The sequence below is a fragment of the Caretta caretta genome, chromosome 21 (assembly GCF_965140235.1).
Source record: "Caretta caretta isolate rCarCar2 chromosome 21, rCarCar1.hap1, whole genome shotgun sequence".
In the NCBI taxonomy this organism is placed as follows: Eukaryota; Metazoa; Chordata; order Testudines; family Cheloniidae; genus Caretta; species Caretta caretta.
The window spans coordinates 12,110,835-12,125,806 of record NC_134226.1 but is presented as its reverse complement, the minus strand read 5'-3'; the positions used below and the strand labels follow the sequence as shown (position 1 = coordinate 12,125,806).

The 14,972-nt window shown below is 41.1% G+C and overlaps 1 protein-coding gene across 2 annotated transcripts in view; it reads right to left on the bottom strand.

The window, feature by feature from the left end:
• MAPK14 (mitogen-activated protein kinase 14) overlaps positions 1-14,972 on the bottom strand; it is a 46,540-nt gene that overhangs the window by 15,286 nt on the left and 16,282 nt on the right. For both annotated transcript variants that reach the window (XM_048826498.2, XM_048826497.2), the window contains exons 3-8: positions 10,410-10,468; positions 4,939-5,050; positions 4,359-4,388; positions 3,808-3,855; positions 3,199-3,313; positions 2,325-2,396 (exon numbers count right to left, since the gene is read on the bottom strand). In XM_048826498.2, the coding sequence (XP_048682455.1) occupies positions 2,325-2,396; positions 3,199-3,313; positions 3,808-3,855; positions 4,359-4,388; positions 4,939-5,050; positions 10,410-10,468 (436 nt within the window). The remainder of the gene's footprint in view (positions 1-2,324; positions 2,397-3,198; positions 3,314-3,807; positions 3,856-4,358; positions 4,389-4,938; positions 5,051-10,409; positions 10,469-14,972) is intronic.

Sequence of the window (14,972 nt, the reverse complement as noted above, 5' to 3'; positions counted from 1 at the left end):
GGTACCACTGCTTCCAGGGTCAAATGTCAACAGCAGTGATATTTTTGCTGAATCAGATATTCTGGTTTCTTTTTCTGCAGCAAAAAGCCAACTGTCCAAGCCAGACCACCTGATAAATTGGTTGCCAGCAATTAGGTAGTCAAAATGGGGAGACAGTAGTTTTTGTCTATTTCTCTCTTCTAGACCCCAGACAAGGAGGAGAGAGAGAGAAGCAGAACTGGGGTTCAAGTAGCCCAACTGAACTGAAAAGAGGAGAAGGGGAGAGATGATGACTGATGTTGAATGAGAGCATATTTAGCAAATTTAGAGGGATGAGTAAGATCACAGTTAGTAGGGAAGGAAAGGAAGTAGATAATGCAAAACAAGGAGATGAAGACGGATGGAATAGTTAGACACACTGAAGGAGGAAGAGAAAACATACAACAGAAAGTGACAAGGGTAATGAAAGGAAAAAAGCAATTGGGTTTTGGTTTTTTTTAAGGCCTAGGAAAGTGTGTTCCAAGATGACATATTAAATAGTACGTTAACATATTAAACATTACTAGAAAACTGAATGACAATATGTTCCAGTAAACAGATGTAAATGTTAGTGCTTATGCAGACACACTACAATCGAGAGTATGGTGTGGGGGGAGTTTTGGCGAAAGGTGGTTAATCTCTGGCAAAATTCATCCCTATATTCAGATGTTACTCAATCACCTCTGCCAGGGATGATTTTTATCCCTAGTCATTTAATGGCTGTACTAAAGTTTTGGTTTTTTCTTTGAAATACACCAATTTGTTCCAAACAGTAGGGTTTTTTTGTTCTAATTCCCTGGGGAAGATATTCCTAGATCAGTGGTCTCCAACCTTTTTATGCCCAAGATAACTTTTTTAATCTAAGGGCAACCCAGGATCTACCCCGCCCCTTCCCCACACCCCCGCCCCACTCACTCCATTCCCCCCACCCCTGGTCACTTGCTCTCCCCCACTCTCACTCACTTTCACTGGGCTGGGAGAGGGGGTTGGCATTTGGGAAGGGGTGCAGGCTCTGGGCTGGGGCCGAGGGGTTTGCAGTGTGGGAGGGGGCTCTGGGCTGAGCCTGGGGCAGGGCGTTGAGGGGGTATGGGGTGCTGGCTCTGGGAGGGGACTCCAGGCTTGGGCAGAGTGTTGGGGTGCAAGACGGGGGTACAAGGTGCTGGATCTGGGTTAGGGCTGGGGCTCAGGGTGCAGGCCCCGGGAGGGGGCTCAGGGATGAGGGTTGGGGTGTGGCCTCCTGCTGGGCAGCACTTACCTCTGGCGGCACCCAGTTGGTGGTGGGTGCAGCGAGGCTAAGGGTCTAACTCGGCCCCACACCACTCCCAGAAGGGAGCAACACGCCCCTGTGGTAGGCCCATGGGTCCGCATGCTGCCCCTCTCTGCTAGCATCGCCCCCGCAGCTCTTCCAGCCAATGGGAGCTGTGGGGGCGGTACTTGCAGGCAGGAGCAGCGCACGGAGGGAGACCCCAGCCCCGGGGCTGCGCTGGCAGCTTCCGGGAGTGGCGTGGAGCCAGTGTAGGCAGGGAGTCTGCCTTAGCAGCAGCCATACTGTGCTGCTGGAGATCGCAATCGACTGGGAGATCCTTTAGGATTGACCAGTCAATGGCAATCGACCGGTGACCACTGTCCTAAGATGCTCCTGCAAAGGATTTATTCTCCTCTGAACAAGTTACCCTCTCTTGTAGGTCTGCCAAAAGATCTCACCCAGGCCACTTTGGTGCTATCAAAACAATTCTGAAACAAGTCTTACCAGAGCCTGAGCTCTCACATCTGCCCCAGCACACACTGAAAGGGGGAGTGGAACTCAAATGATTAAAATTAATAAGCGTCTGACAAGGGAGCTGGATATTTGGAACAAATTGGCAAGGGATCCCTGACCTAAAGAAGCAGAAGAATCGCTGTTTTAATAGCGCCCCGTTTAAACACACAGAGGTGATCACCTTACTGAGAAATAAGGGATATTTTATACTTGTAAGGAATCTGCAATAAGCACAAGAAGGATACAATAGGGATATGGGGCATATTGTGCCACTGACCAAACCCAGAACGCAATAATTTTGCCAGACTGACAAGGTGTGGGACTCCCAGCAATTGACAACAAGATAGTTCTAGTAATGACAGGTACCAATAAAGAGGAAGAGTTCTGCCTCCTTTTGCACAGTAATGATTTCTCATGTGGGACACACCTAGCCATGTCTGGAGCACAAGAAGTCATCACTGAAAATTTTATTTCCTTGTGAAATGTGTGAAAGTGAAGAGCTCTAATTTACATTTCAAAAGACAAAATAAAGTTTTTAAAAGGATACGGTCTGTACCAGGAAACAATGTTCTTCCAGTCAACAGCTCAGCCATAATGCACCCCACTGACCAAATATCAACTGAACAAAACAAAAACAAAAAAATAAATGTAGTCTAGGAAAAATAAAATCTCAACAGAATTACCTTCTTCAATAAGTAGAAATAACTCCATGCTTTGGCGTTAAATACAAATTATACCATGTCCCAGGCCAGCCAACAATGTTCCGTGACCATCAGCTGATACTTGACGAAGCAAACCTAATACCAAATTAGATGAAAGTTTCCCCAGCTGGGCATAATGCCCATCAGGCATCAAAGTCCACAGACGAAGAGGGAAAAGCCTGTTCGAGGCAGACAGATCTCTGTGGGATGGATTTGCACAGCTGCAAGAGGGCCTGGTCTTACTCCTGTCATACCCAAATGGAAACAGATGGAAAGAGAAAGCCACAAAAACATTCAGGGGGATGTATGCACAAGTAAAGAGGAGAGCGTGACAGGAGAACACAAAAAGAAATAAGAGGTATGAAATCAAAGGAGCAGATTTATACTATCTATTTCTATAGGAAGTCATGACCTGGCAAAATGAGAGGAATATCTATGAGGCCAGATATTTTGCTCATTATAATCTCAAGAATTGTAAGTGAATTATTTAAATGAAATCCTGTGAATGCTAATGTAATGATACTCAAGCTGTGGTCCATGGACAGCTGGCTGGCCACACAACACTGCCTCCTCCCATTCAGCTTTACTCAAGTACAGTTGCTATAGTTGCCCCAGTGGTTCATTTACAAATGGAAGGGGAGGGGGGGTTGTGTCCATAAAACAATCCCTATCAAGATGAGAGCTACACGATAAAAAATGAGAACCCCTCTGCTAATGTACCTGTCTGGTTGTAATGCATCCAGTTCAGCATGATCTCAGGAGCCCTGTACCACCTGGTAGCCACATACCCAGTCATCTCATCATCCGTGTGCCGGGCCAAACCAAAATCCAGAATCTGCAGAACAATATAAGAAAGCTGCACATTGTTGTAATGGAAAAATGAAACCTAAATTCTTTAGAACAAATAATCAGGCAGTTTTGAGACTGGGTGGAGAAAGAACTGGATGGAATGATGCAGAGAGTAGATTATGGAACACAAATTAAGGCACTAGACAAAAATACAATAGACCTCGAGTACCAGCATTTATGCAGAGTTGTGTGTGCATAACTTGCCTCTAACTCTACTGTACTCAATTCCAAGCCAGAGTTGTTAGCTTTTACTCTCATGAGCACTAAATTCACACAACACGTAAAAAGTTCAATAGAAGTTTTGCACAAACTTCCTTTCAGCCCCTTGAAAACATACAACAGGTGAGGACTAAAGTATTCCAGGCATTTTAAGTTGAGCTACTAAGAAGCTGATTTGCTTATATAACTTCTGCATCTTCAATGTCCACCATAACTACTCAAACCACAAGTCAAACTAAGTGCATACTATCACCAGATTACCTTCAGCTCACAGTCTTCATTTACAGCTAAGTTACTAGGTTTTAAGTCCTAAAAAAGAAGGAAACAATATTAGCATCAGCCTTGCATAATAACGTATTATCTGCAGTTACAGCAGAGTCTATGCATTGTCTGCATTTGGCATTAACAACCATTTAAATAAGAATGCAACTTTCTTTTTGTGTGGGGGGGTCTCATTCTAGAGCCAATTTTTACTGAGTTTTCTGCTGTTCTCATAGGCCTTCTGTATAAGCAGCAGTCAGTCTTTTCAAGATTCTTTCATAAAAGGCTAATTAAGCCTCAATACCTCTATTAAGGTAATGGAGAGGAGTAATGCAATTTACCCAAAGACACAGCAAGTCAAAGCAGAGCTGGGAACAGAACCCAGGAATCTTAATGTCATTTTCCCCACTACAAGACAACTTCCTGCAATATTCCCCAAAAGCTTTCATCCCAATTCTAAAGCTGCTGTGATGAACGGATTCAATGTCACACCTTTTAAATTATTGATTTCCATACATTTTAAACAAAGTTATCCTAGTACAAATACTCACTCTGTGTATTATGTCAGCCGAATGGATGTACTGTAACACAAGATGACAGATATTTTACAGATCAGTATGGAGTAAACATCCTCCCATGTCCTTACTACTAGAGCATATTAACCCCCGCCCCGCACACACAATTAATTTGCAGCAGGAATTAAGTGGGACTTAAGTGGTGCATAGGCCTTCCAAGGGTCATATGCACAAAGGCGTTTCATACTTAGTCTGTCTCCTTCCAGACACTGAAGAATTCACTGTTACCAACAATGAAACTAGAATAATGATATAAATTGCAGGGATAAAAGATCCACTATGATAGTGCACAGAACAGCTCTTATTCATAACCTTCCAGACTCAGCCCATTGCTGTGCATAATGTGAGAATGTACTCACATTGTGAGTTTCTGGTGGAGCACTATAACAATACTGAATCATTAAGTGGACAGGAGAAAGGGCAACAGAAGGTTACCCTACATGAACTAAGAGAGTGAATAAACTCCACAATCCATTCATGTTAATCTCTGTAAGGGGGATTGTACAGTTCAGGAATTTCCATCTCCTCAGTATTTTGATAGGACTGGTACAAGTACCTTCAGACCCCGAAGAATTTGGTATATAAGAAACTGTACATGGTCATCTGTGAGCTTCTGGCATTTCACAATATTGTTCAGATCAGCCCCCATGAGGTGGGTCACCAGGTACCTAGAAACAAAAGAAAAGGTAGGACAGGGAGAGCCACCAGGAAATACCCTTTTCTCCCACGAAAGACAATTACTAAGCAAACTAGCATTCCCACAGGGCTTAAATGAAGCTTTGCTTCATATGGAACAGGATATTAGAATAACTGACCACTATGGAGACATCCTTCCTGTTCCTCACACACTCCTGAACAACATGTTTTCTTGTTCAATACACATGACTAAAAGGCAGCTCCATTTAAGACTCCTCTTTTCTTTCCATAACCCTTCCTCAACTAAGAAATATCTGAAATAGCAGAGCGATTTTCTTCATTTGCATGGCATTGGGAACATACTGGGACATTTGCCAGTCCAGGTGAGTGGCCATACCAATGCTTCACAGGAAAGCAGAATACCCATGCTGAACTGTGGGATGGAATAGTGGGTGGGGCAAGAAACTCCTCCCTGACCCAGTGGCAATGTCGGCTTATGACCTGAAGCATGAAATTGAATGCCAGTTTTCTTTGGGATATGAAGTGTCCACTGCTTTCCAAACTACCCATATCCATACAAACAAGCAAAAATATTGGTTTGTAAAGTCCTGGACTACACTACTTCAATCCCATATGTTCGGTGAGCAAAATAAGATACACTGAGTCTACACTAGGAGGATTTGCTGATTTAGCTATTCCGGCCAAATTTACTAATGCAGATGTGGTTCTATCAAATGTAAAATGATTGGACAAGGTTTTCCTCAGTTATGACACCCTAACAATAAAGGTGTTCAGGGGTCCATAGAGTCTGCCTTTTTTTCCACCTTGTAACAACTACAAAGAGATTAAAAAGCCAAGAAATTGTATTTTAAACACCAACAATAATTTTCTGTATAAGGATTTTACTCTAATTATTGCTAGTTACTTTCAATGATAAATGCACCTTAGTAATGATATTCCAAAGACACAATAGGTAACTGGCCAGCCATCCAAATATAAATGCACAAAAAAAACCCACCAATACTTTCTATTTTTGTTCTTCTCAGTAAGAAATTTACATCAAAGAATAATAAATTCTAGTGAAACTAGAAGCTATGCCCCCACACAGTCTCACTATACTTTCATACTGACTTGGTCCTCTTTTTCCATTAGTGCAAACAGGCAGAGTACCATTTCTAGACCATCTAAATGTACCAAAGACATGATTCAGTACATCCAAGAGAAAGAGCAGATTGTGAAAGACCATTTGCAATGTAATAGTTTTACATTAGGAAGCCCAAAACCACCTAACTTCAGAAGTTTAGTATTTTTCATAAAATTAAGTGTTAAAAAAACCGTGCTGAAATTTTTTAAAGTTTCAATTTAATTTGTAATTGTGGAAGCAATCTTCTCTGCTGGTTCCCACAGTACCTCAAATAAGATACTCTGGACTCTGCTGATTCTGTAGTGCTTCTCCTAATAGACATTGCTGCCACAAACCCATAAAGAACATAACAATGTTTTGCTATGAAGTAGTATATGAGCAGAGGTATATTCTCCCCTATTCCCTCTGGTAGCAAAGGTCCTTTACCAAGCTCAGAAGCAAGAGTTTTGTCAAATTCTGAATGGTACAGATTTTGTTTACAGTGCTAAGGATGGCAGGGGCCAATTACATTAAACTCTCACTGTATAGTAGTATATAAAACTTGGAGATCTCTCCCCCATCAGAAGTCTATGGGTATGTCGACAATGCAAAAATAAAACCACCCCACAACCTGCAGCAGAGAGTCTCAGAGCCCAGGGTCAATGGACTTGAGGTCAAATTATGGGGCCAAAAATAGTATTGCAGACATTCCTGTTCGGGCTAGAGCCCAGGCTCTGAAACCCAAGGGGGATGAGTCTCTGACAATTAGCAACCACGCATAAATGCAGAGACTTCTACCCTGAAGGCAGATGTTTATATTATGGCATCAAGAGCACCTTAAAAACACCAGAAGTAATGTTTTTAAGAGACCTTAAATTCCACCTTCAGAAGTGTCTTTGGCATTTCAGTTCCTAAGTTCCTAGTCACTTTTGTAAATTTTACCCAAGAACTTTAAATTGGCTTGCTCAGAAGAAAAATCTCTGTGGGAGAGAATCTAAAAATTGGAGATCTTCTATAGTATAGTTTTGTACTTGTTTATGCAAGCCAGGTTCTTCACATTGGAGACCCTTCCCTGCTGAAGGCAAACCCACATCTAAAATCATGGGCATCAAACCATGGGCAGTTTTCCTTGTTGCCATAGTCACTTTTGCATAGTGCATTTGTATCCTACCAATTCAGAAACGTTAGTGTTGTATGAGGAATACTGCCACTCATTCAGTCTGGTTTGAGCTGATGGGCAACTGCGACCTTTCTTCTGTGTGGCCTAAGTTCAAAGCACTCCACTGGTCTTAACTCGGAAATCCTTGATTGTCTAGCTGAAGAAGTATCCCTTAGCTATCTTGGACTCTCAGGCGTGGTAATGTGTAGCTTTTAATTCAATTCCTGTGGAGATCTGCAATGTATCTGAAAAGTCTTCAGGCTCATTAAGCAGCATTCACATAACAGGGATTTCTTTTGTTACCATAACGTCTCCTTCATTCCATGTGGCAAGCAAAGAATGTTGTGTCAATGCATCAGGGCCTGGGACACTGGCGTTAGTACAGCACCCTGAATCACAAGTTACACCTAGCTCTTACATTGCTTTCATCCATTTCTATCACATTGCTTTATAAAAAGGTGGTTAAACCACCACCATCTTCTGTAGATGGAAAAAGAGGCACAGAGGGGATACGTCCATATGCATGAATTGCAGCAATGGCAATATGATGGAACAAAGGACATGAAGGAGATAAACAGCTACCCATGTACCCCTGGTGTGGGGATATGACCCAGCATGGAAGTGAGCATGACTTGAGGTGACCTCAATGTCCTAAAGCATGACACAGCTGAACACTTCAAAGGGGTCAAAGTGCAACCTTAGGACTTCATGCCTAACTTGTGTTGAAACCAAGCACACAATTAACACCCAGCCAGCTCGCTCAACTATGGCATTATAAGATACTTTTTCCTCTAAACTTTCTAGCTGACTTAGCCTTGTTCTTGGACTCGGGTGCCCAGAAAAGTGTTAAATGCTCACCCCAAGTCTTGACTAGACTTGCGGAATTCAGATAAGACAGCTGTGGTTCTTCCCTAAACATTGAAAATGGCAACCATATTGTTGGCCATTGAACCAGTGTATTCGCCACTGTGCAAGCCAAAGGGCTGCTTCCTTTTTGATGGGGAGGGGCAAAGAAAAATAAAATGGAGGCAGGCGACCTAAAGTGGTAAGACCAGATGACTGAGAAAGAGGCACAACGATCAAATTCTATTTTATTTAAAGAAAGCTGAAGGCACTACACTTATCACAGTTTTATTGAGCCAAAAGAGAGATATAAACAAGTAGTAACTGAAAGATAAAATAGCTATTGTGGCTCCATTTAGCTAGTGCATAGTAATGTAAGGGACTCATGGCTGGAAACAAGAGATCCTGGCCTGTTTAGCAGGAGCAGGAATGAGCCAACCAAGTATTGTCTGGTAACGGATTTTACCTAGGAGAATCCTGCAAGACATGTTAATGGAGCACAGACTCAACAGTAAAGATCTGCTTTAAATATGCCTTTGAAGAAAATACAAATACCCCATTTGTCAAATGCTACTATCTGCAAGCCAGCGAGGAGGTCACAGGCCCCAGAGACCACTATCCTTCATATGCCAATGGACTAGCTGAAAGCAGACTTGTAAGAGCACTCCACATTAGGCATACAACAGTCAACAGAGTAATGTCCTTTACGCTCTCTTGTCCTTTGTGCTGCAGAATCACACTTGTGTGGAATCCAAGAACAACTTATGGGTCTAGATATCCATTTATCCACTTCCCCTCTGTCTCACCCTCCATCTGTCAGGATCAAAGACTGTATTTATACAGCATATGACAATACCTTGTCAACTGCTTGCAGCAGCTCACAGCTGTATCCTGCTACAAGCCATTCCCAGGAACATCACGATTCCAGAAATATAAACCTGTTCCATACGGGGCTGGAATTTGGTGATAAACTATAGCAGTTTTGGAGTCACTAAAGTAACCAAAAAAGACTGCTTTCATACTCTCTTTCCAGGTTAATTTCAATCTATAGGCACAGACTCACTGTTTCTCAAAGTTGATTGGTTTCATCTTTAATCCAACATGAGACACAAATATCTACTGGATCATATCTTTTAAAAAATGTATGAATGGCTTGGCACAGGTGGTCTCATTCCAGATAAGGTAAATGCTAATTTCCCAACCCTGTCAATCTCTTCCAAAGCACTCATACCCCCCAAGGCAGGTATCGACTGCATTGCCTGAGCAGCACAAAGGGAGCTGACCAGGACACCCCACTCTATATGCTATGGCTTTGAAGAACTCGTGAATGCACTGCCCCTTTCCTGATTTTTTGTCATTTAAAAAGGGTGATTATTTTACATCATTAGACGAGACTAATGGAGCTAAAATGGGGATTTTCAAAAGGCACTAAAGGGAACTGGGTGCCTTTGAAAACCCCAGCCTAAATATGTATAGGTTGGCTCAGTAAAGAGTAAACAGTGATGGGAGGAACACAAAGGACGCCTACTAGTACCTGAAGGGTGTAAATATAAAACAGGGGAAGAGTTGTTTATGGCATAACAAGGAGATATAATTAGAAGTGAGAGTTTCTGGACAAGGAGAATGATTAGGCCTTGAAATAATCTCACATGCGATGTAGAAGAAGTCCCAACACTTCAGAGGTTTAAAACTAGACTAGACAAGGTGCTAGTAAAAGCACTATAGGGAACAATCCTACACTGGCAGGAGGAAGGATAAGATGATTAATAAGAAATTAGAGATAGAAAAGACCTGTGATTCCAAAACAAAATTTAACTATAATCCTCACAATCCTTCCAAATTTCAACCATGTACCAAGTGCAGCCAGCACTACTATAGTAGTTTGTGTGCTTATGGGGGGGTGGGGGGGGAGGAGGGGAAAGCAGGAGAGAGAGAGGGAGAAGAGGAGCAGGGGAATATGTGACAGTCTTCAAACACGTTAAGGGCTGTTATAAAAAGAGAATGATCAACTCTTCTCTATGTCCACTGAAGGTAGGACAAGTAGTAATGGGCTTAATCTGAAGCAAGGGAGATTTAGGTTAGATATTAGGAAAAGCTGGCTGTGGAATCCCCATCACTGGAGGTTTTTAAAAACAGGTTGGACAAACACCTTTCAGTGATGGTTTAGCCACAGTCAAGGGCCTGGATTATACTTCTCAAGGTTCATTCCAGCCCTACGTTTCTATAATCGTATGCTTGGGCTGCAGTTTTCAAAGATGTTACCTACACATCATTGAATTCTTCCAGTGACTTAGCAGGTGTGAACACATCCAACAGACCAATCACCTATAAAGAAAAAAAAAGGCAAAAAATGAGAAAAATGTGCAATATATTTTGTAATATAATTTGATCTACTTCATAAATGGTTAGTTCCTGTACTGGAGTAGAAAAGATTCACTCCATCTCACTTTTTTCTTCCAAACACATCAAGAGGCCAGGGGAGGAGGGAAGAAATTAGTTTTCATGATCCTGAATACAGCTTATGTTCTTGTGGGGAAAAAGTTTCTAGTTTTAATACATATGGTTGCCATTTTTACCCCAATCATCCATCCAAAGAATCAAATAGGGAAAGGTGAAAAATCAAGTAATGCAACTTGATATTATCAACTGACACAAATGCTATATTCAGTGTTGTTGTAGCCACGTTGGTCCCAGGATATTAGGAGACAGGGTGGGTGAGAATATCTTTTATTGGACCAACTTCTGTCGGCGAGAGAGATAAACGTTCAAGCTTACACAGAGCTCTTCTTCGGGTCTAGGAAAGGTACTCAGAGCGTCACTGCTAAATACAAGGTGGAACAGATTGTTTTGCATAAGTAGCTGACGCATACCGAAAGGGACCATTCAAGGTGAAGTTGGCAATTAAAAACTCCTCTGGTCACAGGGAGAAAAGGAGAAAGGGAAAGCAGCTGGTGGGAGGGACAGTTGTTAGTGCATTACAGGTTTTTGTAATAAGCCATAAATCCAGTGTCCCTATATAGTCTGTGATTTTTAGTGTCTGGCAAAGTTATGAATTTAAGCTCCCAGACGCATCTTTTGAAAGTGTTGTGCAAGTTTAAAATGCTACATGAAATACTATTAGGCTGTATTAGGAGGAGATCACCACCAGAGAGACATTTAAATTGTTTTAGTTAACTAAAACAGCAACGCATCCGATGAAGTGAGCTGTAGCTCACGAAAGCTTATGCTCAAATAAATTTGTTAGTCTCTAAGGTGCCACAAGTACTCCTTTTCTTCTAGCAACGCTGTGTATTCTGGATTTTTTTCTTCAACGGCAAACATATAATATTTTAACAAAACAAGCATCTGAATTTTTGAATTTAGTTAAACATTCAAGTTTTTTAAAATCTGGTTTGTTTTTGTTAAAATTGTTTTTAACTAAAATAGTTAAATGAAATATTAAAAAAAAAAGAAAACTACTGTCAGCCAGATCAACATGAGAAATTTAAAATATTGGCTTCTGCAGCCAACTCAGTCGTCTTCACCTTCATTTTCCTGTTTGTTCATAATCTGGAAAAGAAAAACAAGCTTTCCTGCTTGTTCAGGTCCCAAACGATATTTCAGTTTGGAACAAATTGGTCCAAAGGAAGAAAATATTCTTTCTACAACAGCAGAAGAAGCTACTGCTGTTAAAAGTGAGATTATCACTTCAACAGTCTCTGAATCCAAGTGCTTAAGTGACTTCCACCAGTTCACTCGAGTGACTTTCTTTAAAACATCAGCAGCAAACATATATTTCTTGAATGGTTCTTATTCCCAAACTGGGTCTCTTTTACGACCTGCTGCCATTATAGGTTTTCCCTTCTAGTGAGAAAATGGTACGGGAATCAATGAAGGCTATACTCAGACTTACTGCCCAAACAGTTTCACTTTTGTTTCAACTGTCTGTCCCTCCCTTCTCACATTTATCTTCAGTCTTCTCCTTGTCCAGATCTATTCCGCCCCCAACAATCTTCTATTCATTAAACTTTTTGAAACTTTGTACTTTTAGAGAGAGGTTAGGTACACAAATTTGCAGAGGGACAATAGGGTTGAGGTCTGTTATTTCTCACCTCTATATATTATTTATTTTAAAACATTTTGCTGTTAACAAGCATGTTATCTCTGGAGACATAAATCCACAGTTTGAGAACTGCAAAACTAAGCATCTCTGATGGTATCTTCTAGACTCAGTACTGAGTCCCATTGGGTAGATGAAAAGATTAATCTAAATAATCTATACAGAAGCCCCTGAAAACCCATAAGATTGGGTCCCTAATCCATGAACTATTGGAACTTATTTACAAAACTTTTCTTAAACATTACGTGAATATATTGTCTCATACAAAAGAATTTATAATCCCTATTCCATTATAAGATATCTTTGAGCTATAAAGTATCTTAATTAAAACCATCTTTAGATAAAATGCTTTTTGAGGAAAAAACCTAACCAAAAAAATCCAATTTAAATAAATAAAAGCAGTTTTAAAAAAAATCATTGATTTTTATTCACCCTGTTGAAAACTGAGTCAAAGTATTCATTTAGATTTTGAGACATACCTAAATTATCTTTAATCTCGACGCCATCTTCACTGCAAAGTAGCCCCACTTCCTCTTTCCTTGTTTTCTTTTTATTTATATAACTGAAGAACTTTTTACTATTTGTTTTAATTTCCTTTTGCGAGGTCTAACTCGGCTGGAAAAGAACTTGCTGTTTAGTACGTTCAAGGTGGAGCCAGTCTGCAAGAACAGTTCAGATTCGTACCCTCACTTGTACCTTTCCTACCTATGCAACCTCCATCCTCACCTTTGAATTTTTACTGATCAAAAATCCTCATTCCCCTAAATGCAGGGCGAACTAGTACACTTGCATTACTTCCTGGAAAAAAAATCTATTTACAGGGTCATAAGACTAACAGCTCTCAGATACACTAGAGCAGGGGTTCTCAAACTTCATTGCACCATGACCCCCTTCTGACAACAAAAATTACTTTGTGACCCCAGGAGGTGGGACCGAAGCCTGAGCCCACCCAAACCCCATTGCCCCGGGTAGGGGGGCCAAAGCCCAAGCCCCACCGCTCCAGGGATGGGATACAAAGCTGAAGCTCAAGGGCTTCAGCCCCAGGCAGAGATCCTGCAACCTGAGTCCTGCCGCCCTGGGCTGAAGCTCTTGGGCTTTGGCTTTGTCCCTGGGCAGTGGGGCTTAGGCTTCAGCCCCGGGCACCAGCAAGTCTAAGCCAGCCCTGGTGACCCCATTCAAAGGGGGTCACAACCCACCTTGAGGTCCCGACCCACAGTTTGAGAATCGCTACACTAGAGGGTAAATTCATTTGATGGGTTTTTTTTAAGGTTGCTCTAATTTTTGCCAGTTTGTTTATATTTCCCCTCTCAACAGGCAGATTTTCTAAAAGCATATCTGATAAAGGGACGGCGTTCCACTACGTATTTCTCCAATTTTAGTTCAGTTTCTCTCTTCTCTCACAGAGATTTGCTGAGTTCTGTCTACATTCACACCCCTGCAACACCAATGAAGTTTAATTGTACATGTGTAACTAGAGGTGGAATTTAGTTCTTCCACTTTCAAAGGCAGAATTTGGACAAGTCAACTTTAAGCACATGGTTTCAAGGGCACAAGTTTTGAGGAGCCAAGATTATGCTTTTGGAAAGAACATATTTAGAGAATAAATGAAACAAGTCACAATCTGAACTTCCTCAGATCTGCCCTATGCTGAATCCCAAAGATTACTCAATTTCTACACTACAATAAATACATTATTAGATAGACTTGTTCCAATCCTCTGTTCACATTAACTGTCTTATTTCATTTTCAGGACGAAAACAGCAAATTCATCCCCTGAATAGTGCAAGGGAGCAAGAATTACAAAAGTCATCACACACTTGTAAGGTTTCTTCAGAGGGTATTTCCATCTTACGTAAGAATTAGTCTGACAAATATCTGCATCAGCCCCCAGTTTAGCACAAGACGACAGAACTTGCCTTTTTCATTCCAACTTTCCTTTTGACCATATCACTTTGAATCTGCACATTTTAAAGTGACAAGTTACAGTCTACCCTTATCTTTCATCAGAGAAGTTACAGCCACCCATTATCTACAACACTTAAATACACTCCTTCTGCAGTGTATCATTAACGCAATTCTGAGGAAATTTAATCACTACTACATTCAGAGCCCCAGCCTGACAGTGGACTATCTGTACATAGACTGATCAAAGAACAAAGCATAGTCCAAGATGCTCTGATGCCCAATTATATAACCAGTTGTTTGTAGCAGCAGAGGTATTTCATAGCAGGAGATGCTCAGAGGAAAAAGCTTTTCCTGTAAGGGGTATAGTCAATGACTGTGCCCTCACACACTGGCTGTTTAGAAATACAATTATTATCCTACAATCCTGCGTCCAATTACATAACCCTTCGCAAACAGCCTCAAAGACAACCAAAATCCAATCAGAGCATATAAGTACTATCATGGTGCCCAACGGCATTTCACTTTGTAAAATATTTCACAGATTAATCTATGTGAGACAAAATTATCAAATACTGATTTCTAATTCTATTCTAGAACACTTAATATTATGAATATGCCACTTCAGGTTCAGCAGTTAAAGCAGAGTTCAGTTTTACACTTCAACCACTTCTATGCATGAGGAATGCAACACATTCTCAAAATTATAGCACTACTCAGTACATAACAGATTTTCTGAGAATTAAAGTAAATCTATATAGCATTATGACAGGTTTCAGAGTAGCAGTCATGTTAGTCTGTATCCGCAAAAAGAAAAGGCGTACTTGT